Below are 27298 nucleotides of genomic sequence, written 5' to 3' on the forward strand. Positions count from 1 at the left end.
GCTCTATGGCCAGCAGAGTTGAGAGTGCTCTGGCTGCCCTGCACATCTGTCCCCTAGCATGGGATAAGCTAGACTGACTCACTAATCTCCCCCCCCACCCTTCCTGCAAGGGGATGTGCGTGGGGGTTAGAATGGAAGGAAAAGCTCCATTCTAACTGTAGCTCTGCCATGTTTCCTGCCACCTGCTGGTGAACCAGGCACATTACATAGACCGTTACAAACATTAGAAATGCAGTGTATAGGACCTGAACAAAATACATAGATGATGTTTTGTTAGCCCATTAGAGATAGTAGCAGGGTGCAAAAGTAGTAATGCCACTCTAGGGCATTACAGTTGCAGGAGGTGGGTGACTCTGCTGGGGGCAGAAAGGGGCCTCCCTTTCAGACACATTGGCAGCAGGCGTTCCTCACCACATGAGAATGGCTGAAAATGGCGGGACAGTCTTTTGAACATTGCCAGCACCATGCACAAACCAGTGTAGGTTTTTTAAATTGCATGACCAGGTTAGGGTCCTTTCACACTTGGGGCAGAGGATTCTGGCAGGCAGTTCAGTCACTGGAACCACAATCCAGACGCAAACTGATGGCATTTGTCAGACGGATGCATCTACCAAATGTATTATATACCGGATCCGTCTGTCCGGTATCATCCTGAAAAACAGATACGGTATTCATTTTTCATGCGCAAACCAGAAAGACAGATCCGTTTTGCTGGAACACTTAATGCAGGATCCGGCGCCAATACATTTCATTGTAAATCAATGCCGGATCCAGCATTCCGGCAAGTGATCAGTATTTTTGGCTGGAGAGAAAACTGCAGCATGCTGCGGTATTTTCTCTGTCCAAAAAAACGTTAAGAGGGACTGAACTGATGCATCCTGAACGGATTGCTCTCCATTCAGAATGCATTAGGATAAAACTGATCAGTTTCTTTCCGGTATTGAGCTCCTGTGATGGAACTCCATACCGGAAAACAAAAACGCTAGTGTGAAAGTACCCTTAATGATGTGCACCATCCAGGGATCATATGTTATTTCCCCCGGCTCAGGGCAGGCACAATGTTACACCCCTTATAGCAGATGACCTGGCCCAGGTGGAGTTGGCAGGGTGACAGCCAGCAGGATGTTTTCTGCTTGATGTGGTATATTTGTGTCAAGAGCATGGCTCTGGTGCTGTATTTGACTTGCAGGCTTAGTTCCAGCGGTGTATTTGTGTGTTAATATTGAGACTTTAAAGAGGCTTGTCATCCGGTTCTAGCCTGGTAGGGCTGATGACAGACAAAAACCATACCTTTATTTTTCATATAGTAGGTCCGGAATGGCTGAAAAAGCAACTAAAAAAAATACGCAAATGAGGAATTTAAGCACTCCGCGGCAGGCTTATGCCTTCCGAGCGCCGCTTCTGCGACGCCTCCGTTACTTGCAAATGCCAGGCTTCTGCACCTAATCTCACCCCCATGTCCTTTGATAGCACCGATATCCCCCACCTGCACACTCGCTTCAATGATAGCACGTGCACACAAGCTGGGATGGAAGGAAAAGATCCAGTGCACAAGCGCCAAAACAGATTGTGCACCGAGTGCACAGGTGTGGGATATCAGCACTAGACCGGTAGGTGGGTCTAGCTCTGTCAAAGGACATGGGGGCGTGATTAGGTGCAGAAGGCCGGCATTAGCAAGGAACAGGGGCGTCACAGAAGCAATGCTCGGAAGGCATAAGCCCACTTCTGAGTGCTCAACTTCCTCATTTGCATATTTTTATAAGTTGCTTATTCGGCCGTACCGGACCTACATGAGAAATAAAAAAGGTATGGTTTTTGTCTGTGATCAGCCCTACCAGGCTATATGCCTGGTAGGGTAGGCTTGAACCGGGTGACAGCCTCTTTAAAGATGGCACCCGCTTGCATTTTAAACAGGCACCTGGAGTTAATGTATGCAATTGGATTGCACACATTTCACCATACCTCCCAACTTCTGAAAAGCACAAAGAGGGACAATGTGTGGCACACATGGCTATTTTTTCCTACTAGGCCACACCTGTAACTCCATTCATACCATAACTATACACCCAATCCTACCCAGTACTCTTAATGCCCACACAGTAATTAATCCCCTTTATGCCACCACAGTATAGTTATGGCCAGATCTGTGCCCCTTCACAGGAAGTAAAAAATAGTCACCTAGTTACTCCGATGGCACAGGATACATATCGCACTGCTGGACTGTGTATTGCGGATCCTCAATACACCGGGCCGGCACCCCCTATAGAAATACCTATCCTTATCAGTTATTGTGGACAAGAATAGGACATGGCCTATTTTTTTGGGGGAGCCGCACAACGGAAATGCGGATGCAGACAGCACACTGCTGTCCGCATCTCTTACAGCCCCATTAAAAATGAATTAGTCCGAATGCGGACCCATTCTACAGACGTGTGAATGGACCATAAACCTGTTTTTTTTACTTTCAGCTGCATTCTCTGCCATCCTGATTTCTAACAGCTATAACTTCTGATGTAATGGATATAATGCCGTGACTTGGAACAAACCCCACCAGCTGATATGGTATGTACGTTCAAAATGTTTGCAATTTGCTGTGGGGCAATGCTGTTATACTGGTGAAAATGACACGACAGATTCCCTTTAATGCAGAATATGAGTCAAATCTATGTTGGATATTATTTTATTCATATTCTTACAGAGTACATGGTAGGGGTCCGACTCCTATGACACCGCCGGAGACCAAGTAATGCAACGATTACAGCAAGGAACCCTCCTCCTACAGCCGCTGCTCTGAGCCACATCAGGGTGGATGAATCTGAATCAAAACCTGAACAAAAAAAAACAAAAAAAAGTTGAAAAAAAATTAAATGAAAATTATATACACATCATTTTATAAATATATAGTTAAACAGAACACAGCCAAGGTCAGGAAACAAGAATCTATGCATTGCCACCATTACCTTTGACTCTCCTGGGAAAATTCTTGCCCATGCCAATTAATCCCCCATCCATAGGGTCTTCCTTTTCAGCACCAACAAAGTCTGGTTCAGATGTCTCATTTTGCGTGTTGTAATCCCACATGTCCCCAGCTGGAATTTATATACCATATATAACTGGTTAGGAATCATGGGGGTGGCAGCTCTTTATAGATGACTGATGTATTATGTTTTTGGGTAATAAGAGCTATAGTCTATTAATGATACATACAAGTTCCTCCATCATGAATCCTCTAGCACATTAACAGGTTAGGTAATAAAGTTGTACCTTGAGTGCTAAGAGACAGGTCATTTCTCATGTGTGATGGCATTTCCAAGTCAATGAAGTTAACAGGACCTTTGCTTACAGTGATCTTCTCACCACTTTTCTTGATGTCTCGCTCTGCAGGTAGATAACATTGAGATCTATTAAGCTTGGTCAGTCGATAAACAGAGACTATTAAACAAAGACCTTACTTTTTCTTTGATCACAGAAAGTACTGCAGGATTCTGTAGCAGATGGGTCACATACAACAGCTCTGCAGTGAACGTACACCTGGAGAGTACAATGTTAAAGTCTGTATGATGGAAACTATGCATAGACCACAGCATTGCTTACATGTACACAAAACCATATACCAGAACTCATGGCAGTCGCCTAGTGCATGTTGTGGGCATCAAGGAACCCAGTAAGCTGCTACATAATTACTCAATACTCTATTTGTATAAGAACACTCTATTGCCACTAAGTTCATTCTTAGCCCTACTGTACATTTTGGGCAATCAAATATGGTTCTACCCATGTTGCTTTTAACACTTGTGAACCAAGTTTTCACCATGCTCTTCCACAGTGATTGTTCACGGCATTTGTCAACTTAATACCACTAGTCAGACTTATGCAATAAAAGGTTATAGCAGCTTTACCAGTCCGCCAAGAGAATGTTGGTCATTTGGATCCACAAATGTGAAGGTGCTTATAACAAAACGCTGATAGTGTGTTGGGTACGGTACAGACTGTGAGGGAGCTCCAACTTTGAGTAGCCCAGTCATATAGTTGTCTCCACGAAGAGCACATCTGAAATCATTTATTTAAAAAATAAATAAAAAAAATTTAACTGTTGGGTTACTATTCATATATGAAACTATTTTTCTAACCTTACCCATTTATAAGTATAGGCCACTGGACTTGTTGGGTGGCATCTGGAGTGGAAGTGGCCCAACAGTCATCCAACATTAGGACCAGGCTTGGATCTGTTCTGCTCATTATACGGACCTCCAAGAAGACAGGATCTTGAAGAATTTTTGTCACAGGATACTCATTCTCCGTGTAGTATTTTGCATAGTCCACATCTAATGGAATTTTTTTTGAAAACCAAGATACGATAAGCCACATTAATAAATGTATTGTCAAGCTCAGCATCATGTGTTGTTGAGAATGTGTCTCTATGTGAAGACTGTGGAAACTGCAGAAGGTAATGTAATGACTACTGGTACAATTAGTTTCATACACGCTACCAAAAACAGCAGTAGTCTTTCAAGGTGGACATGACTTAACAGTTTTTGCAAGTTACCATAATTTAGAACTATGGTACAGAACTTTTTAAGGCCCCTTTCACACGAACGAGTTTTCCACGCGGGTGCAATGCGTGACATGAACCCATAGCACCCGCACTGAATCCTGACCCATTAATTTCAAGGTGTCTGTACATGAGCTTTTATTTTTCTCACACATCAGTTCTGCGTTGCGTGAAAATCGCAGCTTGTTCTATTCTGTATTTTTCACACAGCCCTGACCCCAAAGAAGTGAACGGGGCTATAGTAAAAAACACACGGAATTAGTCTTACCGGTAATTCTGTTTCCATGAGATCATCACGACGGCATACAAGGAGATTGACCCCTGACCTCTGTAGGGGCAGGAACAGAGAAAGGTTAAATAACCTCCTCCCACCACCAACACCAGTGTTTCCAAAATCACACAGAGCAACCCGGTGGTGGAAAACAGTGAAAAAAAAGGGTATTACTCCATACCTTCTAGAGACCCAGTAGGTCAAACGATTTAAATCATAGGGAGGGAATAACATGCCGTCGTGATGATCTCATGGAAACAGAATTACCGGTAAGACTAATTCCGGTTTTTCCATAGCATCATCATGACGGCATACAAGGAGATATAAAAAATATATCAGTTAAGGGGGGGGGGGGGGGCTACAGCCTGGAGGACTTTCTGCCCGAAGGACAGATCAGATGATCTGGAAAGATCCAGGCGATAGTGCTTTATAAAAAGGTATGAATGCTGGACCAAGTGGCAGCACGACAGATTTCCTCCAGAGAAGCCCCAGCTCTCTCAGCCTGAGAGGAAGACATGGCCCGAGTGGAATGGGCCCTAATGTGGACGGGACATGTAAGATTTTGTATTTGGTAACAAAGACTAATGGCTTCTTTGAGCCATCTAGCTATAGAGGACCAGGAGGCTTTTTGGCCCTTAAATCTTCCTCCGAAGAAAACTAGTAAGTTGTCAGATTTTCTAAACTTTTCCGTCACAGTGATATATAGTTTAGGACTGCCCGTCTAACGTCCAGAGAGTGAAATGCGGATTCTTTGTCATTAGAGGGGTGTTGGCAAAAGGAAGGTAGGGTAACTTCCTGGCTCCGATGAAAATTGGATACAACTTTGGGGAGAAATCCAGGATCCAGACGGAGAATTATTCTATCATCTAGAATACGGAGGTAGGGTTCCCTGATTGATAAGGCTTGTAATTCTCCTACTCTCTCGAAGTTATTGCAATTCTCCTACTCTCTCGAAGTTATTGCAATTAAGAAGGCAGTTTTTAAGGACCATAATTTTATTGGACAGTCAGACATGGGTTCAAAGGGTGGTAAAGTAAGGCCTGTAAGAACGATGTTCAGATCCCAGGAAGGGACACGGGCGGTGATCGTTGGGCGGAGCCTCGTCGCTGCCTTAATGAATCCAACGATGGCCGGCTATATCTTGGTCAAAAAAACAACCCAGGGCTGAGATCTGGACCTTCAAGGTAGAGGGTCTAAGTCCCAGGTCTAGACCTTGCTGTTGGAAATCCAGTATACTTTGGATGTTGGGTTTATGTAAATGTGGCGATTCGTCCCCACTCCAGGAACAAAAACGTTTCCAGATCTTAAGGTAGATTGCTGACGTTGCCTTCTTTCTGGAGGCTTTCAGAGTAGCAATAACTTAGTCTGACAGGCCCTGAAGTTTCAGGGTTTGGGACTCAGGATCCAAGCTGCTAATTTTAGAAACTGCGGGTTTGGGTGTAGAACTGGACCCTGCTGGAGTAGATCCCCCCGCACAGGAAGGGGCCATGGATCCTGTAGAGAAAGTTTCTGGAGAGATGAGAACCAACTTCTCTTTGGCCACAGGGGAGCGATCACAATCACTGTGGCCTTGTCCTGGAGAATTTTTTGTACCACCTTCGGAATTAGAGGAAGTGGAGGGAAGGCATAGCACAGATTCCAATGCCAACGGATGGCGAAGGCATCTAAGGCATGAGGCCTGTCCCTGGAGTTTAGGGAACAGAATGTTTCCACTTTTGAGTTTGCCCTGGTGGCAAACAGATCCACATCGGGCATCCCCATTTTCTTACTACTAGCCCGAATATTTCTGGACTTAGAGACCATTCTGTATGATCGATCCTGTGGCTGCTGAGAAAATCCGCTTCCTGATTTAGTATTCCCTTCAGGTGAACTGCCGATACAGAGGCCACCTTCTGTTCTGCCCAAGCAAAGATCTTTGTTGTCAGCGCCTGTAGGGTTATGGACCGAGTTCCCCCCTGATGGGAGAGGTAGGCAATGGCTGTAGTGTTGTCCGATAGCACTTTTATGTGATAATGACAACATTTCCTCTACTGCCTTCAATGCTTCCCAGACTGCTCTCAGTTCCCTGAAATTTGATGACTGGGATCTGATCGAATCTGGCCAAGTGCCCTGGAATATATGATCCCCCACCTTTGCGCCCCAGCCAGACCGACTTGCGTCTGTTATTACCTGAATCTGGGGAGTCTTCTGCCAGGGATTTCCCCGGGATAAGTTCTCGTGGTTTTTCCACCAATTTAGGGACTGCAGAATCAGAGTTGGTGGACTTACACGACGATCTAGAGAGGATTGGCACCTGTTCCAGACACTCAGGATCCAGGACTGAAGGGGTCTGAAGTGTATTTGACACCAGGGGACTGCCGGAATACAAGATGTTAGCAGGCCCAGCATACTCATCGCCTCTCTGATAGAGCAAGATCTTTTTTGAAAGGACCTGATCTTTTGTTGGAGAACTGATATTTTGTCTCGAGGTAGGAATACTGCTTGCTTTCGGGAGTCTAGGATCATACCTAAGAATCGAATTTCCCTTGAGGGGGTGAGGACGGACTTTTCCTTGTTTACGATCCACCCCAGGTCGTCTAGGATGGAGAGAAAGAACCTCAGATTCAAATTGATTTGGCTGAGACTTTCGCTGATCAGAAGGAAATAGTTCAAATAGGGGATTATCATGAGTTCCTTTCTTCGGGCGAAGGCGACCATCTCTACCACTACTTGGTAAATATTCTCGGGGCAGATGAAATCCCGAAGGGAAGGGCTCTGAACTGGTAGTGATGGACGTTCCCTGATATATCCTGGATTGCAAACCGGAGAAAACTGAGTTGGTGTGAATGGGAATATGGTAATAAGCGTCTCGCAGGTCTACTGTGCACATGAAGACGTCTTTGCTTAGCAGAGGGATTGTAGATGTTAGGGTCTCCATCCTGAATTTCTGATAACGAATGAATCTGTTTAGTGGTTTCAGGTTTATGATCGTCCGAAAGGTACCTTCTTTTTTCCTGATTAAGAATAGAGTTGTAATAGAAACCCTTGCCTCTTTCTAGAGGCGGGACCGGAGAGATTACGTTCATTTGATGAAGTTTCTGGACTCCTTGCCAAAGGTTCGTTTGGAACCGTGTCAGTGAAAATTTGTTTGGGGGTCTTGAAGACCACTCTGAGCCTGCACCGACTACCTTGGAAATCCAGGGGTTCTGGGAGATAGATTCCCATGACCCCAGGAATTTTGAGAGTCTTCCCCCCCACTCCGGCGTCATTGCTTATCTGAAGATTTTTGATGGGAGAAGGACTGGCCTCTTCCTCTTCCTCCTTTTGGATAGCTCCAACGCCCTGATTTACCTTTCCCCCGGGTAGCTTTTTTCCTGACCCGAGGAGGGGCGAAAAGGATACCGGCGTTTGGAGGGGCGATCTTCCGGAAACCCCTTCTCGTCTGCGGCCTTCTCTAGAATTTTATCTAGCACCGGGCCAAACACATTCTCCAGAAAAGGGGATGGAACAAAGCTTTAACTTAGACGTCTTGTCCCCCGACCAGCACTTCATCCAGAGGGCTCTTCTGGCTGCATTGGAGAGTGCCACATCTCTGGCGGAGAATCGGACTGATTCGGCAGAGGCATCCGCCAGGAAAGCCGTGGCAGATTTTAAAAGAGGGAGAGAATTAAGAATCTGCTCCCTAGACGCTTTATCTTTAATATGAGTTTCTAATTCTCCCAACCAAAGATACATGGATCGGGCGACTGAAGTAGCCGCAATATTGGTTTTAACGTTAAACATGGACGCCTCCCAGGATTTCCTGAGAAGACTGTCCGCCTTACGATCCATCGAATCTTTAAGTTGGGAGGCATCCTCAAATGGAAGGGACGTTTTTTTGTTCACTTTGGCCACCTGTACATCGATCTTGGGAATTTCATTGAAAGTTTTAGACTCCTCTGGATCAAATAGCAACCTATTTTTGAACGCTGCCGGGACTCCCAGTAGTCTTTCTGGGTCTGCCCACTCATCAAGGATCATATCCCTAATACTTTCATTGATGGGAAACACACGGGTCTTCTTAACTTTTAGGCCCCCAAACATTTCTTCTTGTACTGAATGGGTACGTTGCACCTCCTCCACACCCATGGTCGACCTTACTGCCTTCAAAAGGTCGGACATTCCTTCCGTAGAAAAGTAATATCTACGTCCGTCGTCCACTGAGTCTGAGTCAGAGACTCTCTCCCCCTCCTCCCATGACCTGACGGAGTGAGCACTTTCCTCCGCAATGACTTCTAGATGAGAAGGGGATGGAGATCTAGCCCGCTTCCTCTTTGGTTGCGGCAAATCGGGGGGATTAGTGGACAGGTGGGCCAGGGATGAACGGATCTCCTCCTGAATCATAGTTTTTAATTCCTCTTTTAGGGAGGGTGCCTCATCCCGTACGATATTTGAAATACAAGGTTTGCACCATTTTTTGGGGTAGCCGTCAGGGAGTCTACTATTGCAGGAGACACATTTGAGTGATTTCCCAATCTTTTTCAGGGCTTCTTTAGCCTAAAAGAGGAGACGGCAAAGTATAAGGGTATGGCCCAAAGGGGGGGGGGGGCAGATGCAAAAGCAAGTGCCTTGCCGCAGCCGCACGGAGCATGGAAACAAGTGCCCGCTCTCTCTCCCCCCCCACTTCACCTTATTATCGTAGGAGAGGGGGATCAACAGACTCCCTGACCCGCTCATATAATACCCCTTGAAGGGGACTCACGGTTAGAAGCGTTGCCGGGGGTTCAGCTCTGGGGGACCGCTCCGATACAGACATGGTCGTCCTCTTCTGTAGGCAAGGGTTCCGCACCAGTGGGGGACCGATCCTGGGAGCGTTTGTCCGAGTTCAGGCCTCGGTTTTAAGCCAGGCCCCACACTGCCGCCGCTAACGTCACTTCCGGGTCGCCGGCCGTGACGTCATAACCATGCGCCGGCGCGCACCCAGCTGCCGCCTTAATAGGCCAGGAGGGAGTCTGCGCCAGGGAACAGGCCCCGGAAAACCGGGACGAGGTAGAGCCCTGAACCCCTGCCCAGCGTTCGTACTGGACCGCGGGAGGGCAGGGGGACGCCATGCAGGATGCCGGCTATTTTCTAAGGTATCCACAGAAAGATTCCATTTCCTTAGCTTCATCTCCCTGCATACAGGGAGACCTTTCTCTGCCCTGTTTTCTGTAGGGACAGGAAACACTGGTGTTGGTGGTGGGAAGAGGGTATTTAACCTTTCTGTTCCTGCCCCTACAGAGGTCAGGGGTCAATCTCCTTGTATGCCGTCGTGATGATGCTATGGAAAAACACATTGCATCCGGAAGTGAGGATGCAATGCGTTTTTTTACTGATGGTTGCTAACAGATGTTTGTAAACCTTCAGTTTTTTTTATCACGCATGTTAAAAATGCATTAAAACGCATTGCACCCACACGGAAAAAATAAATAAGTTATGCAATCGCAGACAAAACAGACTGAACTTGCAAAATGGTGCGAGTTTCACTGACCGCACCCTGAGCCAATCTGTCACGCTCGTGTGATAGGCCTAAGGGAATCAAGTCAACAGAAAAACCCCTGTTCAAAAGGTTGCCGCTTAAATATTCAGCACCTGGATCTGAAAAATGTAAGACATGCACGCAAATCAAAATGTAGTATACAATGGCGATCAAAATTAGGAGAACAATTTATGAACACTTGATTTGTTCAGAAATAATGTAATCTACATTGATCATTTGAAGGATTTCTTGTAAGGGGTACACCATGCCATTAGAATAGTGTTTTCCAAATATCCAAAGTATATCAACATACAACCTTTATTTTTCAAAAAACCTGATGATCATAATTTTTGAACAGCAATGACTGTAGCACAGAGAAAGATTCTAACTACATTTTCTGAAGGTTACAACAGTCACCAATCAGTAGAAGTGTACAGGCCCTTGCTTTGAATGACTTTAGCACATCTGCGGCCACAGGACATCACTAGTCTCTCACACTGCTCTGGTGTGATTTTGGTCCACTCCTCTTATATAATGCTGTCCGTTAAAGCATCAATAATACAGCCAAAACTAAAGAACAGGACAGCAATTGTATGACAAAAGGTAACAAATTGTTTTAAAATAGAATCACATCTATATTAGCAGCATTACATTCACAGGAAAAATACCCACAGGACTACCATTCATGATGCATATAAATAACAGTTGCTCCCATAGGCTAAGGGTGTCAGTAAACCTCAGCCATAAATAAAGTGCATAGTGCCACAAAATGGATCAATACAATACAAATAGGAGATATAGGAATAGGAGTCCTGAATCCCGACATGTTTTGGTCGCTTTCTCAAGGGATACATGCTTGAAAATTGCTGGATGAGTGATGAACGCAAGGAAGGAACCATGTGTTGAAGAAGGTTCTGATACACACTTGCATTCACTCTGCCATGTAGCTGTATGAGCGGTCCAACTCCTGCTGCAGAAAGCATTCCGCAAAGGGTCCATTCACACCTCCGCATCCATTCCGCAATATCGGGAACAGGTGCGGACCCATTAATTTTCAAACGGGGTAGGAATGGATGTGGAGAGCACACTATGTGCTCTCCGCATTTCCGGAGCGCAGCCCCAAACTTCCGGGCGGCGGCTCTGCATAAAAAAAAAAATATATATATAGAACGTGTCCTATTCTTGTCTGCAATTGCAATAGGCAGTTCTATGGGGGTGCCAGTCGGGTGTATTGCAGAGCTGCAATACACCACAAACGTGTGAATGGACCCAAACCATGACACTTCCTGCTCCACCTTCCACCGACTTCTTTACACACTTTGGATTCAGTCTTTCCCCAGTTTGTCAATGAACATAATGTTTCCCATAAGACCCAGATAATTTAAACTTTCTTTAAAATCACTAAAATAAACTCTGGACCCCCTTCTCTGTCCACACCAGGGGGTTGCTAGGTCAAAACATTCGGGGCCTGGGCCCCTAATGTTTTGTCCCAGGCCCCCAATGTCCTGCCTTAGGAGTTTTAGTTTCGTTATTTAGGGTACTTTCACACTAGCATCGCTGGATTCCGGAAATGCCAATCTGTATGCAAATGGACACGGATAAGTCTCACAAATGTATTGCAATACCGGATCCATCTCTCCGGTCGTCATCAGGAAAAACGGATCCGGTATTTATCTCTCACATTCTCAAAAGGTCTGCACATGCGCAGACCGCAAAACCGAATCTGTTTATTCCAGAATACTTAGGACCAGATCTGGCATTAATGCATTTCAATGTAAAATAATGCTGGATCTGGTATTCCTGCAAGTGTTCTGGAATTTTGGACGTAGAAAATAATGCAGCATGTGGATTGTTTTCCATTCAGAATGTATTAGTATAAAACTGATCAGCTTTTTCCCGGTATTAAGCTCCTAGGACAGAACTCACTGGAAAAGTAAATTGCTAGTGTTAAACTGTATGTAACTTAACTTAGACTGTATGTAAGAGTTGAAGGGAGGGAAGTTATTTACATGGGACAGTGAGGTGGAGTGATGTTATTTACATGGGACTGAAATTTGGAAGTGGCTGGGGTAGGGTGATGTTATGTACATGAACTGTATGCAAAAGGTCTTTAGTGCTAGTGTTTGCAGGGGGGGGGGGGGGGACTTGGTTGTTCAACTTAGCGAATTGGGCTATATGCATTGGTGTTTGGGCCCCGGATCTTTTGAGACCCTAGCAACGCCCCTGGTCCACACAACATGCTCCTCAGCTCCTTGCTCCACCCCTTCTGTGTACTTCACTTCCTCTATCTTCATTCTGCTCCAGCATATGTACAGGTACACATGCTTATGAAAGCCTCATTTGACCGCACAATACCGGAATCCCCCTGTTCTGCTATACACTGTTATCTGGCGTACATAATAAAGCAACGTACACTGAAACTCTGTGTTGGCGAGTTAAAGCTATCTAATAAGGATTGCTACAGTGATTATATCTGCTTATACAGGCCAGGCATAGAGGTCTCACTAGGGATAAAATCGCTATTACAAAAATCGGAGTCAAAACAGTCAAAAGATGCATAGAATTCCTACAACCTGCTGTGTATGTGTGCGCCTAATCTGCAAATCAAGCTCAGTGCCATCCGCCATCTTGTGAAAACACGTGGTCACACAAGCATCAAGGTGTATCCCTAACCCTGGGTTCGGACCTGAGCATTTTACAGCACGTTCCTACGCGCTGTAAAACGCTCAACAAGGAGAAACCAATGATTCCCTTTGGGAATAGTTCTCACCTGAGCGTTTTACAGCGCGTACAATCACGCTGTAAAACGCCCGACGCTCAAAAAAGTTCTTGAGCTTCTTTGAGGCGTTTTGTCGCGCGTTCCCGTACCTAGACTTTCGGGAACGCGCGACAATGTGTGTTCGCTTGTCTCTGTATGCGCGATTGCAAACGCCAGTACAATCGCGCATACAGAGCGCTCCATACCGAACGCTGAGGTGTGAACCCAGCGTAAACTATGTTCTTCTCACTAGCCCGAATGTAACCAACAACCTTATAGGTGTACTTATGAGATTTAGAAGAGAACCAGTTGCCATAACTGCTGATATTGAACAGATGTTTCATTGCTTCATTGTACACGAAGACCATAGGAACTTCCTAAGGTTTCTGTGGCACCGTGACAACATGGACAATGAGAATTTTAAATACCGCATGAAAAAGTACATGTTTTCGGAAATAGTCCCTCACCCACTGTTGCAACATATGGTTTACAAAGGACTGCCATCGATGAAGAAAAGGAGTATGGCGCAGATGCTCGACACTTCGTTGAGACTTATGTTGACGATTGACTTAAGTCTTTACCTACAGACAAAAAAGGCATAGACCTGCTCCAAAGGACACAAGGTATTCTTTCTGAAGCCAACCTCAGACTACACAATTGCCTCAAATAGTGTTGCTGTCTTGAAAGCCTTTCAACCTGGCGATCATGCCACAGGGTTTAAGGACTTAAATCTGGGGATGGACATACCACATATTCAGAGAAGTCTGGGCCTACGGTGGGACTTCTTAAATGACACTTTCAGCTTTCAAGTCAGCTCTAAAGACAAGCCATTTACCAAGCGTGGTGTTCTGTCAGTGGTAAACAGCCTATACGATCCAGTGGGATTTGTGGCTCCCATCACCATACAAGGTAAAGCCTTAGTAGTGATGAGTGGCAGGGGGCAATATTCGAATTCACGATATTCCACAAATTTTGGGATGAATATTCAGCATAAATTAGCAAATTCGAGAATTCGTGATCTACAGTCATTTCCTTCATTGTGAAAAATCAGAAAATTCACGGTACGAAAATTCACAAGTACAACCAGACTAAACGTTTCTATGTCTTAGTCAGCAACAGTGTAGAAAGAATCAGGAAATCTAAACCTGAACAATGGCATTATATCCCATCAGAAATTAATCCTGCAGATCATGCTACTAGGCCAGTGTCTGCAAGTGTATTTGCAAATTCTTCCTGGTTAACAGGTCCTGAATTCCTGCTGGATCACACAGAAGAGACCATGGCTGACGTCTTCGGTCTTCTGTCTTCTAGAACCTGACAAGGATCTAGAGAACCCAACTATCCTGCTTACCCAGAAGCTTGGGTCCGTTCCCGTTACACCTGGAAACTTAAGACGGAAATCTGTGCCATGATCAATGGAAGAGAGTACAAAACCTTGCCAACCGCTTCTGGAATCATTGGAAGATGGAGTATCTTTCCACTCTGCAAGGACGCAGGAAATGGCAACTACAGTGCCCTAACATACAAGTTGGAGATCTTTCTGCTCAAAGACCAGCAGCGTTTCATGGGTAGATTGTGATATTTATAGAGCAGTTAAGGACGCGGCGTTACCAAATGTGTTTTTTTTTCTATTTATAAAAAAAAAAATTTTTTTAAGTGGAAACTTACTTGGAACCTTATTTTTTATTAAACACTTTTTCCTCATTTCTGTCCCACTCTGAGACTTCAACTTTTGGGGGTCTGATCCCCTCTGCAATGCCTTCCAATACATCTGTATGCAACACGCCAGACCTGCAGGGTATATCGAAGTGAGGTCACGGTTATGGGCAATCGAGGGTTACTCACTATATTTGGAGAACCCTGGGCAGGCGCGTGGCAGTGAAGGAGAGGTAGACATGGTTCCTCTGGGGCACACTCTGTATATAGGGACCAGGCCTGATCGTGGATTGAGGTGCCCTGGATGTTACGGGTATTTTAAGTGCCTGGGGCTAGGTCTCTTTTGGATTCGTGACGCCAGTGCCTTTGGACGGTGGCACGCCGGTTAGTAGTTGGAATGATGGAGGTACACAAGTAGAATAGTGAACCAAACGTTACTTTTACTGAACAGTCCAACTTTGTACAGCAGGTATTAATACAGTCCTTCAATCACAGTTCCACAAGTAGGCTTATTCACAGAATAACAGGCAATATTTATGCAAGATACGCAGAGGGTAACTTCACAAGCACTCAGCAGCAGGTTGTACCTTTCCTCAGAATCAATGTACACTGTCCTTTCTAGAACTCCTGCTCTGGCTTTATCTCCCAAGGCCCGGGTGCCTAAAGGGTGGCTTAAATCCTTGGTTACTCTATCTTCCTCCGGTATTAATTAAATCCTTGCTTTCCTTTCTATTTGCATCTGCCCATCAGGGTTACTTATCTTTCCCTGGATCTTTCTCACTTGCCTGTTGATTGACTGTGGGTTTCTCCCAGGAGGTTGGATCCTGCAACTGGGGTGTCTTCAGAGCCAACTAAGGCTCTCTTGGTTTCAGGCAGGCTGGAGCTTCTCACTAGCCTCCTGGACATCACTAGCAGCCAGGGCTATCAAGCTGCATGTCAGGAGCAGGCTTTCTAGCCTCTGTCTTCTCAGACTCCTGACTCTGCACACACTGCACTGCACTCACTAACTCTCCCTGTCTGGGCCTGGACATTTATACTAGGGGCTCCCTATCTCCCTCTAGTGTCTGGGATGTCTAACTACACCCAACTAGGCCTGCTGTTGCATCATACAGGGGTACATTGCATATAACACATTAAAACATACATTAAATACACAATTAAATATAACATTTCCGTTCCTTGTGAGTAGGAGTAACACGCACACCAATTGACCCTTGTGTAGTGCCCACCCCTACCTAGTGGGACACTACATGTACACTGAGTAATACACTAACAGTTGCCTGGGAGACCCAGCCTGGGGCTTGATCTGCAAGGCTTCTGTAGAAGGCAGGTCCCGATGCCTCAGCAAGGCATTGGGCTTCCTTCTCACCCATTGGGTCCCCATCACTGCAGCGCGAGGACCCGATGGAGATCATCCCCTGCAAACACCTATGCTGCAGGCAGTGCTGAATGCGGCATAGAAGGGTTGATCCGCCTGCATCGGCTTTTACAGCAATGCTGGTGGATACAGCAGGGGCCCAGCTATCAGTTACTGCCGGGCCCCTGCACTGATCAGGCGGGCACCAGAGCAGTGCCCGGCCGATCAGCATGATGTAATAGTACATCAAATTGCATGAAGTCACCTCCCGCTATGACGTACTATTACAACATTGGTCAGGAAAGGGAAAAAATATATTTATTCCAAACAGCAAAACAAAAAAGTCAAAGTGGCCAATTCACAGTTTTTTGGTCACTTCGCCTACCACAAAAAAAAAAGTTAGTGATCAAAAAGTCAAACACTTCAAAATGGTATCAATGAAACAGATCGCCCACACAAAAAAACAAAAAACTCCATTCTGATTTTTTCCACTTCCACTACATTGTATGTAACCATGAATTGTGCCATTATAAAATACAGTTTGTCTCTCAAAAACCAAACCTTCGTATGGCTATGTGAACGGAACCGAGAGAAAAAAAAACAAAAAAAAAAAAACAACCACACATTGGGTTATGTTAACTACGCAATCATTACCTTTAGCTATTCTCATCTCCAGCTGCAGAGGTCCAGTAGTAGATACAGGATGGGGTGGTTGCAGTGTGAGCACTTCAACTTTGAATGGGACATTACTGGTCTGTGAATAGCTACAGCGAACAGTCAACCTAAGAGAAAGGTAAATATTTTAAGAGGGTTGTCCAGCATTAGAAAACCATGGTTGCCTTCTTCCAAAACAGCACTACCGCTGTCTAAAGGTTGTGTGCAGTATTGCAGCTTAGCCCCGTTAACTCCAGTCCAGATAACCTTTGGACAGGTGTGATACCCTAAACAACTTTCCTAAAAGAGGACTGAAAGGGATTTTTCATAATTTTACTAATGATACATCACAGATTATACAAGGTCTACAAGCTTCATCTCTTGTGGAATACAGTACCCAGAATTAGCACATCTCACACCCTTTGCAAGTTAGTGAACACAATAGCACCTTCCTCCCTTAAAATAAGGCTATTTCAAAATCACATCTCACATACAATGACAGCAACCTATGACAAGTCATTCAACTTATTAGCATTTAGATTAACCTCAATAAGTAAAATAACCCTTTCATGTATTGTATATAGCAGATCACTTGTATCTTGCCAGACACTATGTTCCCACCTCCAAAGCCCAATAAGTATGTACTGTGGAATAAAGCTTTTAGATATTGACAACCTAAGTTCAGTCTGGGCTGTTTTTTTATCTCCTGGCCAGTGCATGATCTGCAGGATTAATAACCGATAAAATACCTGGCAGTGTGGGGTATATTAATATGTTATATAGCCTTTTTTTTCTGGTGTCTGCTCCAGTACCCCGCCCTGTATGTAAATCCATACCATTGGTACAGGGAGGAAGAGATGGCTCCATTTCCTAAACCAGTCCCACCTCCCATTTTCACAAATACATTTTCTTTTTCACAGGTGCTGCAATGTTAAAAGGGGTTATCGAGTGTCTCCAACAGCCCCCTTCCCCAATGTGCTGGGCCCCTCACAGGTAATATACTTACCCTTCTCCCTGCACCGCTGCTTCTCCCTGTACACTAATGAACACATCAAGTGTCGGGGGAGCAGCCAAATGGCAGACGGGGACGAGCCTCCCTAGCATCGCGGGCCACCCTAGGGAGGCTCGTCCCCCATTTGCTGCTCCACCCGACACTGGATGTTTTCATCCGTGTACAGGGAGAACAGTGCTGAGACCAGAAGTGGCACAGGGAGCAGGGTAAGTAGATTACCTGTGAGGGGCCCGACACATTGGGGAGGGGACCTACAAAAAAAAAAGTAGTTCCACGCAGTCTCTACTTATGGTTAGTCAGTCATTGCATGTGATGTGCAATCTCACAGAAGTCCTTGCTCATACATCTGAGATTGCGCAGTTTCTCTTTAGGAACTCCTAACCCGACCTTTCATCAGGGGCATGTCACATGGGGGGGGGGGACATTTGAGACATTGGATAACCAATAAAAAAAAAAAGAAAGTACGTAGGTTCAAATATCCAGCAACCAACTCCACCAACTCCAGTAGTCCAGTCTGTCCTGAGGTTTGCGCATCTGCCATAGCCAGATACTGCTGCACACTGCCAGATCCCCCATTGACTAATGGGATCTGGCTTTCAGGTGGGCAAATACTGCTCCATGCTACCAGAGTTGGTTGCAACATATGTGAACTTGCCTCAAGAGAATCCAGAGGCCTTGTGCATGGGCCACCTCTAGGGTACATACACCCTCACCTACTGCGTTTCAGATTTAATCTTACCTCATTGTACTGTCTGTTGTGAATGAGGAGCCTTGCCATGTTTTAACACCCACAGTTGCTTCAACTGTGTTTTCATATATAGTAGAGGTACCAGAAACCTGCCAATGGACATAAAAATGTAACAGATAATGACAATACTCATTACAAGTTACTGAAAATTTTTAATTACTATGGAAAATTCCCATGACTAGCTGAAAGTGCATAGGCCAACTATTGGAGAGCAGCCAGTCAAATATTCCACTTCATGTAAAGTTGGTGGTGCATATCTGGTGGTGTGAAAGCTGTGGATTCATAATGTTACAGCGGTCTTACCCGACTCCCTCCACCACAAGAAAGAGGAAATTGAACAATTATAAAAGCGGAATTGTTTGAAGTTTTCATCTGGGGGCATGAGGAATCCACACCAAGGACAAGAACAGATTCCAAGATCAACGATGGCTGCATCAGCTCCTTAGAGAGGACAATCAGAACCTGACCCTCATCAGTACAGCGTGCGGTCACTGAAAAGGAGTAAAAATAGTAAATAATTTATGACTTAAGGCTCCAGTGAGCAGGTATGCAGATTTTGTGCAGAAGCTTAAAATGGATTAGAAGTTAGAAAAGCATGGCTGCCTTCCAAAAATAATTATCACACATGTATAGGACATTCAACCTTGGGGACTGGGCAGTTTTCACGTTTTCCACTCCCCGCCTTCCCCAAGTCATAACTTTCTGTTTACATAGCCTTATGAGGGCTTATTTTTTTTGCAGGACAGTTGTATTTTCTAATGGCACCATTTACAGTTGCATACAATGTAGTGGGAAGCTGGAGTGGGGGTTAAGGAAACCTGCCACAATTTATATTTTTACAGCATTCACTATGCAGTAAAAGTGACTTGTTAACTTCAATCTCCAGGTCAGTACAAGGGGAATTGGCTATTTTTTCCCCAGGTACGCCATTCACTGTATGGGATTAATATTGTTATATTTTAATTTTACGGGTGTTTCTGCACATGACGATGCCAATGTGTATTTTTTTTATTTGTTAAGGGAGGGGGGAGTTGAACTTTTAATTAAAAAATTTTTAAAGAAAATTTCCACTTTAAGTCACCCTGAGTGACTAACTGGCAATCATTAGATTGCCCATAGCGTTCATTGAGGGCTATATAGCCATCATTGAACACTTAATTTTCAATTTAACAATATAGTGCTGCCACCTAGTGGCCAGTATTTGTATATTCCACCAATTGCTGCCAAAGCCTGCTTGAGGCTTAGTGCAGTGTAACAGGCTCCCTGATCTCAGCCGGGGAACACAGCTATGGAAACGAGAGTGCACGGCTCCCGCTTCTGGCCTGCTAAGACGCTGTGGTCACATCTGATCACGGCATCTGAGGGGAAATGGTAGCCTCGAGGCTGATTTCATATGTGTGCCGTGGGTCTCTGCAGCTATGGCACCGGCTGCACGTGCCTTGTTTAGAGTCCCGGTCTGCACCATATATGTACAGTGCTGGTCAGGAAGGGGTTAATGGAGAAAAAATAAATACCACACAACTCCTGGACAGATGGAGGCATGTTTAGAAGAAAGCAGCCATGTTTTTCTAACACTGGACAGCTTAAACTTACATTTGTTTCCATAATAACAATGAGGCAGGTCTCCAGGAGAGAAGCAGCATCCTAGTTGTCCACAGACGTCCTGAGGGACAGAGGAATTGGCACATTCTATACGATCACTTCTCTGAACAGCAGCACAGTCACTAGAGCTTGGAGCATCCAAAGCTGTGAAAGATTAATTCAGAGCTTGCCTCAGTATAACAAATTAACATCTATGCTAACATCAAGGTTTAAGACTTGCCCCCTCCCAAGAGATTTTTTGGTTTTCTGTACATAAATCTCAAATCATTATTGGTTATGAGTGAATCGAAGTTGACAAAGTGGAATTAGATCCAAATTTCAGGAAAAATTTTGATTCGCACTGAAGTCATGGTAACGAATCGCATTTTTCTTCCCTAAAATGGCTGTTTTACGTGTGAGGACATGGAGCAAGGAACTCGGGGAAGGTGGGATGCCATGCATGCAGCCAATCAGCAGCCAGCCCTGTGATGTCACAGCCCTATAAATAGTGGCAGCCATCTTCGATTCTGCCATTTACCCATGTAGTTTGTGCAGGGAGAGATGTCAGTAAGTGCTAGGGACAGTGCTAGGAAAGACTTCATTGTGCTAAAAGATTTACAAGATCAGGGAAAGATTATTCAAGGTGTAGGGAAAGGATAGGGAGTAATCATTCCACAGCATTTATGTAGAACAGGGTTCAGTAGGGGAGTTTACAGCCTGTGTAATGGGAACAATCCTATTACACCTTGCTGCACTGACTGGGGACCCAAATGGCCATTATACAGCTCTGTAATTCCAGCAAACCGTTCTTGTTAATGGCTGTATCAAACAGCACGTGCACCCAATAACAGGATTTATTACAAGAAAATATTTCTAGAGTACCTCTTATTTGCCCTTGTGCGGTGCAGTTACATGTTCTAAAGCATTTTTTGGCTTGTATTAGTAGGAAAAAAAAGGGCCCATTAGCCGTTGTGTGGTGAAGTGCGAAAATTACAGCCTTTTTGTTGTGCATTAGTGGCAAAAGTAACATTTGCCGTTCAGCGGTGCAGTTATATGTTCTAACGTCCTTAAAGGCAGATGCTCAGACAGAATCCGTTTTTGGGGGTTATTGTTCTGACTGATCAGAGGAAGGGCAAAATAATCAGTGACGTGAACACAAATGTACTGCTGACACCCTCTCCATTCTGTCAGGGGGGCTCGACTTGTATAAACGTTTACTATAACAGGTTCTGTAGACATCTATGTGTAATCAGCTCACGGTGTAAAAGGAGTGCGCTTCTTGGCGCTAGCATCGACCTGTAAGGCGGAGTTCATACTACAGTTAGTCAGTTTTGGCCCCGTAACTGCCCAAATAAGTGAAGTGTGCTGCGATTCTAAGAGCGTGGCCTGTCATCTGCATGTCATTCGGACTGACAGTATTACTTCACTACCCCAGCAGACTCCCTATGCGTGTTACTGCAAGGCACAGTGTTCTACACCACTATAAAGGCTCTCTGCAGCCAGGAAATAGCTGTTTAATGCAATTTGCCGTGAATAAATTCGTATCAAAGCAAATTTTTCCAAAAATTCTGCAAACCGGCCAATTTTTTTTACAAATTCGCTCATCTCTACTTATGATTAGTTGTGCAGCTTCCTGTTACTCTGCCTAAAGAGGTTATCCAATGTCTAAAACATGCCCGCAAATGCCCAGGCCCCTCATATAGATTATACTACTGTCGCTCCTGATCCCTCGCGGGTGATTCTAGGCAGGCTCATTCCAGTTGCCGCATGCTATTGGCTGCTCCGGCAAGTCTTTGTACTACATAGGCAGCCATAATAGTTCATTGATTTCTTGTTTAAAAAGTGTCTTACATAGTCACTAAGATTTGGAATACTTGACTCCTTCAATGACATTGAAGTTGGTAGCAGAATTATGTAGTCAGCAGGGTGGAGATACATAGTAGAGCTGGCTGCCAGGAAACTAACTTCACCCCACACCCATCCCCAACCATTAGACATAATTTATGTGTAGGCAGCAAGTAGAAATTGTATGGATGCCATTTTAAAATTTGACTTTTAGAAGTATAGTTACATAGCAAAAGGGGAGCAAGAAGCTTTATGTGGGGCATTTATGGCCAACTAGTGTGGGCTCAGTGTTGACCGAGCATAATACAAAATCGTTACAGATCACATTACTAGTGTTGAGCCACGAATATTTGAATCACGAATATCGCCACTTCGAGAATTCGTGAATATTTAGAATAGTGAGAGATTAATAATATATATATATATATATATATATATATATATATATATATATATATATTACACACGTACATATTCACGTATAGTATTGAATATTCTAATCGTGAATATATTACATTGCTGATTTTTCACAATCAAGTAAACAATGACTGGAGATCCCAAATTTGCTGTGCATATTCAGCCAAAAATTCACGAAATATTGCAGATTCAAATATTGCCTATGCCGCTCATCACTACAGATGTTCACACTCCCTTTACAGCCAGAGGAACAATAGAATGGATATATGAATAGTTACCTGGTAAGGCAGGGCACTTTATATCCTTTTTATGATGTTTCACTTGACCATTCTTAATATGCTCCACAAGAACAGTCATCACGTAATCTCCATGCTGGACATAAAACCCACAAACATGTTAAATGTGTATCATACTTCATTTATGAACCAAGGATACAACAGAGCAGTATGATAATCTACAAGCACTAACGAGTGTGTGTGTGTGGGGAAGGGGGCGGGGGAAACAAACAAAACTTTAGCATTATAGGATTGTCCAGGATTTTACTAGTTATGGCCTATCCTCAGGACAGACCAACACTATCTAAACACCAGAGGTCTGATACCTTGCACCACACCAGCTATTCTGCAGGAGCTCCATCCACTGGGTAGTTGATGAAGCAGACTACTGTGGTGCCTCTCCCATCGAGTGCATGAACACACAGGGTCAGAAAAAAGTAAACGGTCAGCAAAAAGTTGCTGAGTTTGGTGCACACCATGCTTTTATGACTTTGGATGTTTGTGCCCTGCTCATCCATTTTCTTGTGTGCGGTGAGGGCCCAGCACTGCCAGGAAACCTGGCATAGATTATGCCAGCTGGTATAGATTTCACTTCTGGCACCACAGCCAAGAGGTGTACGCCTTGTAATTGTGGAATAGCTTTGAGGGAGGGGGGGGGGGGGTTATTAATTAAACCTGTACTCCAAAATTCTGGTTTTGAAAAGTTGATAAATAGGGCTTTGCGACCTATAGGACTATTTGCTCAAAGATTTACCAACATTTTGCATTTTTATACTACTCTAGCTTTGAAAAGTAGGTGTGGTTAGTTCTGTTCAAGTCAGATTTATCACTGCAACTTTTAATAAAAAGTCAAATAAAATATTATTCAAATAAGGAGGTAGCATAGAAAGTTGAGTAACATCAAGACAAAAGAATGTTTTAAGAACAGTTAAAGATGCACTAAGTTTATCAACATAAAACATTTGAAAATATGTTTGCTTATTGAAAAAACACCTTCATAAATTACCCACTAAGACTGGAGTACAAAATGCTGGTCTTCATAAATGCCAGTCACAGTTCTTACAGACTAATCTAGATTGCCTTCTAAATACCATATTGTAGTGAACCAGGCTGCTTTCAGATCTGCTTAGTTGATCTTACAGTCTAGAAGCCATGGTGATCCTAGTTCAGTTGTGCATTGCATTAATTACTATTGGTGATTGTGAATGACTATTACAGCCATGTAAAACCAGATTTAGATACAAAACTTTAAACCCCATGATCCCCAAATGGTTGCAGTGGAAGGCACTAGAAGTCCTGTGTTGCTATGGACAGCAGCATAACTTTCCATTCAGATTAAATGCTTGGCTTACCTCTTCTCTGACATAACATCCATCATAGGCAGCACCAATGGTCATTGAGCCATCTAGATTTCGTCCTATCCAGAATCCACAATCAGAGTCATTACGCAGATTTTGTGACTTCCCTTTGTAGTCTGGAAGAAAGAAAAAAAAAAAACGGAACTTACACAAATAGCGAATAACTGCTATCAGGGGTGTAGCTATAGGGGAAGCAGCTGGTTCAAGGACAAGGATTAAAATATGTCATTGTCAGGGCCCCCTCAACAGTATTGTACAACAACATTATATACAGAGACACTGTAGGAAACAGTCAGAGACGCTTGCTGGACCTAGTCTGAGATTGATCTTCACTAGCCACAAGAGTGGTGATTACATTGGGGGAGGGGGTTACTGGGAATCAAAAATTAGCTGTGGTGCCCTGGAGTAGGGGGTACTCTGAAGTCTGGACATTTGCCCCTGTTTCTGCTATGTAAAGTTATAAACTTCTTACTTCCACTTAAAAAGGTTAACTTGCACTGTTTAAAGCGAGTTGTCACCAATCTGACCGGTTTTAACCGCTTCAACCCCAGGCCCATTGTCCCCTTCCTGCCCAGACCATTTTTTGCAAATCTGACATGTCACTTTATGTGGTAATAGCTTTAGAACACTTATCCAAGCCATTCTGAGATTGTACTTCATGATTAAACAAACGTGAGTCAATACATTTTCACCCAAATGTTCTACATTTCTATTTCTCTACTTTTATAATAGATGGTGATACCTCCTATAATAGTTATTACTTTACATTTCCCATATATCTACTTCATGTTTGGATCATTTTTTTATTTTATTTTTTAAAAGGACTTATTTTTGGGGGATCTTATAAGGCTTAGAAGTTTGGAAGCAAATCTTGAAATTTTTAAGAAAATCTCCAAGGACCAGTTCAGGTCTGAAGTCACTTTGTGAGGCTTACATAATAGAAACCACCCAAAAAAATGACCCCATTTTAGAAACTACACCCCTCAAGGTATACAAAACAGATTTTATTAACTTTGTTAACCCTTTAGGTGTGCCACAAGAATTAATGGAAAAATTGAGATGAAATGTCAGAATTTCACTTTTTGGGCAGATTTTACATTTTAATCTTTTTTTTTCCAGTAACAAAGAAGGGGTTAACAGCCAAATAAAACTCCATATTTATTACCCTGATTCTGCAGTTTACAGAAACACCCCACATGTGATCGTAAACTGCTGTATGGGCACATAGTAGGGGGCAGTAGGAAAGGAATGCCATATGGCCTTTGGAAGGCAGATTTAGCTGAACTGTTTGTCAGATGCCATGTCCCATTTGCAGTCCTACAGTAGAAACTCAAAAATGTGACCACATTTTGGAAACTACAACATAAGGTGCCAGTTTTATTGATACTAATTTTGGGGTACATATGATTTTTAATTGCTCCATTATGTTTTTTTCGTAAGGCAAGGTAACCAAAAATAAAATTGATGTTTTAGTATATTTTTTTTTTTACTTTTAACAACATTTATCTGACAGGTTTGATCATGCGTTATTTTATAGTGCAGGTTGTTACGGACGCAAGGATATCAAATATGTCTACTCCCTATGATGTTTGTTTCAGTTTTACATAATAAAGCATTTTTGAAAACCAAAATTAGGCTTTTGTATCTCCATTTTCTGAACGCCCCATTTATTTTTTTCTGCTGATAATCTTGTGCAGGGGCTCGTTTTTTGCAGGAAAAGTTGACTTTTTGGCACCATTTTTTTCTTTTACTTTATTAATTTTGTTAGGTTATCAATTTGAGTAAAACCACTTTTTTTTTACTTTTTCTTCTTTACTTTTATTTCTGATGTTCACTTTTTGGGGTCTGATCCCCTCTGCAATGCATTACATCTGTATTGGAATGCATTGCCTATTCATGTACTATGCGAATAGTGCACTAACAGGTTGCCTCTAGGAGACCCAGCCTGAGGCTGGATCTCCTCAGCAACTTTAGAAGGCAGGTCCCGATGCCGTGCAAGGCATCGGGCTGCCTTCTGACAGAGTCCCCACTACAGCAGTGCAGGGACTTGATGCGCTCCCTCACTCTACACAAACCCCTTCTATGTTGCGATCAGCGCAGACCATGGCAAAGAAGGGGATAATCCGCCGGAATCACTGTAAACAGGCAGATACAGCAGGTGCCCGGCTACCAGGGAATGCCGGACCCCTGCAGTAATCGTGCGCACACCGCTCTGGTACCCGCCTGATCACCATGACGTACTATTATATCAAATTGGGGAAGGCAGTGGTTTCAAAGTAGTAAGTCATGTGTCGGGAAAGGGTTAAAGAGTTCTTATTGTTCAGTGGGACACAGATGTTACCTGTGTTTAGTGTTTCAGATCCTTTAAATTACCCAAAAAGTAGTTTATGATATGCTTACGATTCGTCGCAAGTGCCCAAGTTCCCCTGCCTCTCAGTAAACACCAGCCAGCCCTGTGGCTCTAACATATTTCCCTATAGCCCGTTTGCACATCACTGCTTGGCCCAAACATGCGCAGTGTTCTGCCCACTGTGGGCAGAGGCACAGAGATATGTATTGTGCATGCTCCAGTTACTGCTGTGAAATTGATGCATGCACACTGCATATCTCTTCTCCTCTGCCCACAGTGGGCAGAACACTGCGCATGCCCAGGCCCAGCACTGATGCGCGTAACAGGCCCAACGAGCTATAGGTAAATATGATGTCAGAGCTGGCTGGAGTTTCTGAGGGGCGAGTGAGGCAGGAGAACTTGGGCACTTTCAGCTGACTCTCCGCCCCTGGGCACTTGCGAGGGCTCATTAGCATACAGGCTCGGACTGGCCCACAGGGGTACAGGGAAATCCCCAGGTGGGCCCCTAGTCTTCAAACCCCTGCACAAGTGGCACATAACACATTAGATTTACTGCACTACATACATATATTCAATGTACAGCACCTCAACCAGCGTATATAAAACGATATAAAAAATGTGTTAGATTATTATATTGGAATGTATCCTTACGGTGGGTCCCAAAATAAATTTTACTGGTGGGCCCTAGGTACCCCAGTCCGACACTGTTAGCATATGATAAGCTACTTTGGGAGATTTGAAAGATCTGAAAAACTAAACACAGGTAACATCTGTGTCATGTCTGTGTCCCACTGAACAATGTGATCTGTTTAAAACCAGTCAGGTAGGTGACAGACTACCTTTAATACTGTTTAACTGCATTTTATATATTGTGATAGAGGTCCTGTTCATTAACACTATTTGCAAGGCTGTGTGGGAAGGGTTAATGAACAGAGACTGCTAGGACTTTGAATGAGAAGCTGGTAATTTTTCACAGCTGCCAAAGAGT

General features: G+C 44.0%; 1 protein-coding gene across 1 annotated transcript; it reads right to left on the reverse strand.

Moving 5' to 3' along the window:
* Positions 1 to 2684: 2684 nt before the first annotated feature.
* Positions 2685 to 24517, reverse strand: LOC122926064 (zona pellucida sperm-binding protein 4-like). Its single transcript, XM_044277449.1, has 13 exons — positions 24433 to 24517; positions 23955 to 24076; positions 22606 to 22699; positions 20078 to 20230; positions 18788 to 18975; positions 18476 to 18573; positions 16725 to 16852; positions 4136 to 4325; positions 3900 to 4050; positions 3453 to 3531; positions 3265 to 3378; positions 2961 to 3089; positions 2685 to 2827 (listed from the first exon to the last, which is right to left on the reverse strand). Exons 1-13 carry the CDS (start codon positions 24515 to 24517, stop codon positions 2685 to 2687), a joined length of 1674 nt encoding a protein of 557 aa, XP_044133384.1.
* Between the last annotated feature and the right edge of the window lie 2781 nt (positions 24518 to 27298).

Source organism: Bufo gargarizans, chromosome 2 (genome assembly GCF_014858855.1).
Source record: "Bufo gargarizans isolate SCDJY-AF-19 chromosome 2, ASM1485885v1, whole genome shotgun sequence".
NCBI classification, from domain to species: domain Eukaryota; kingdom Metazoa; phylum Chordata; class Amphibia; order Anura; family Bufonidae; genus Bufo; species Bufo gargarizans.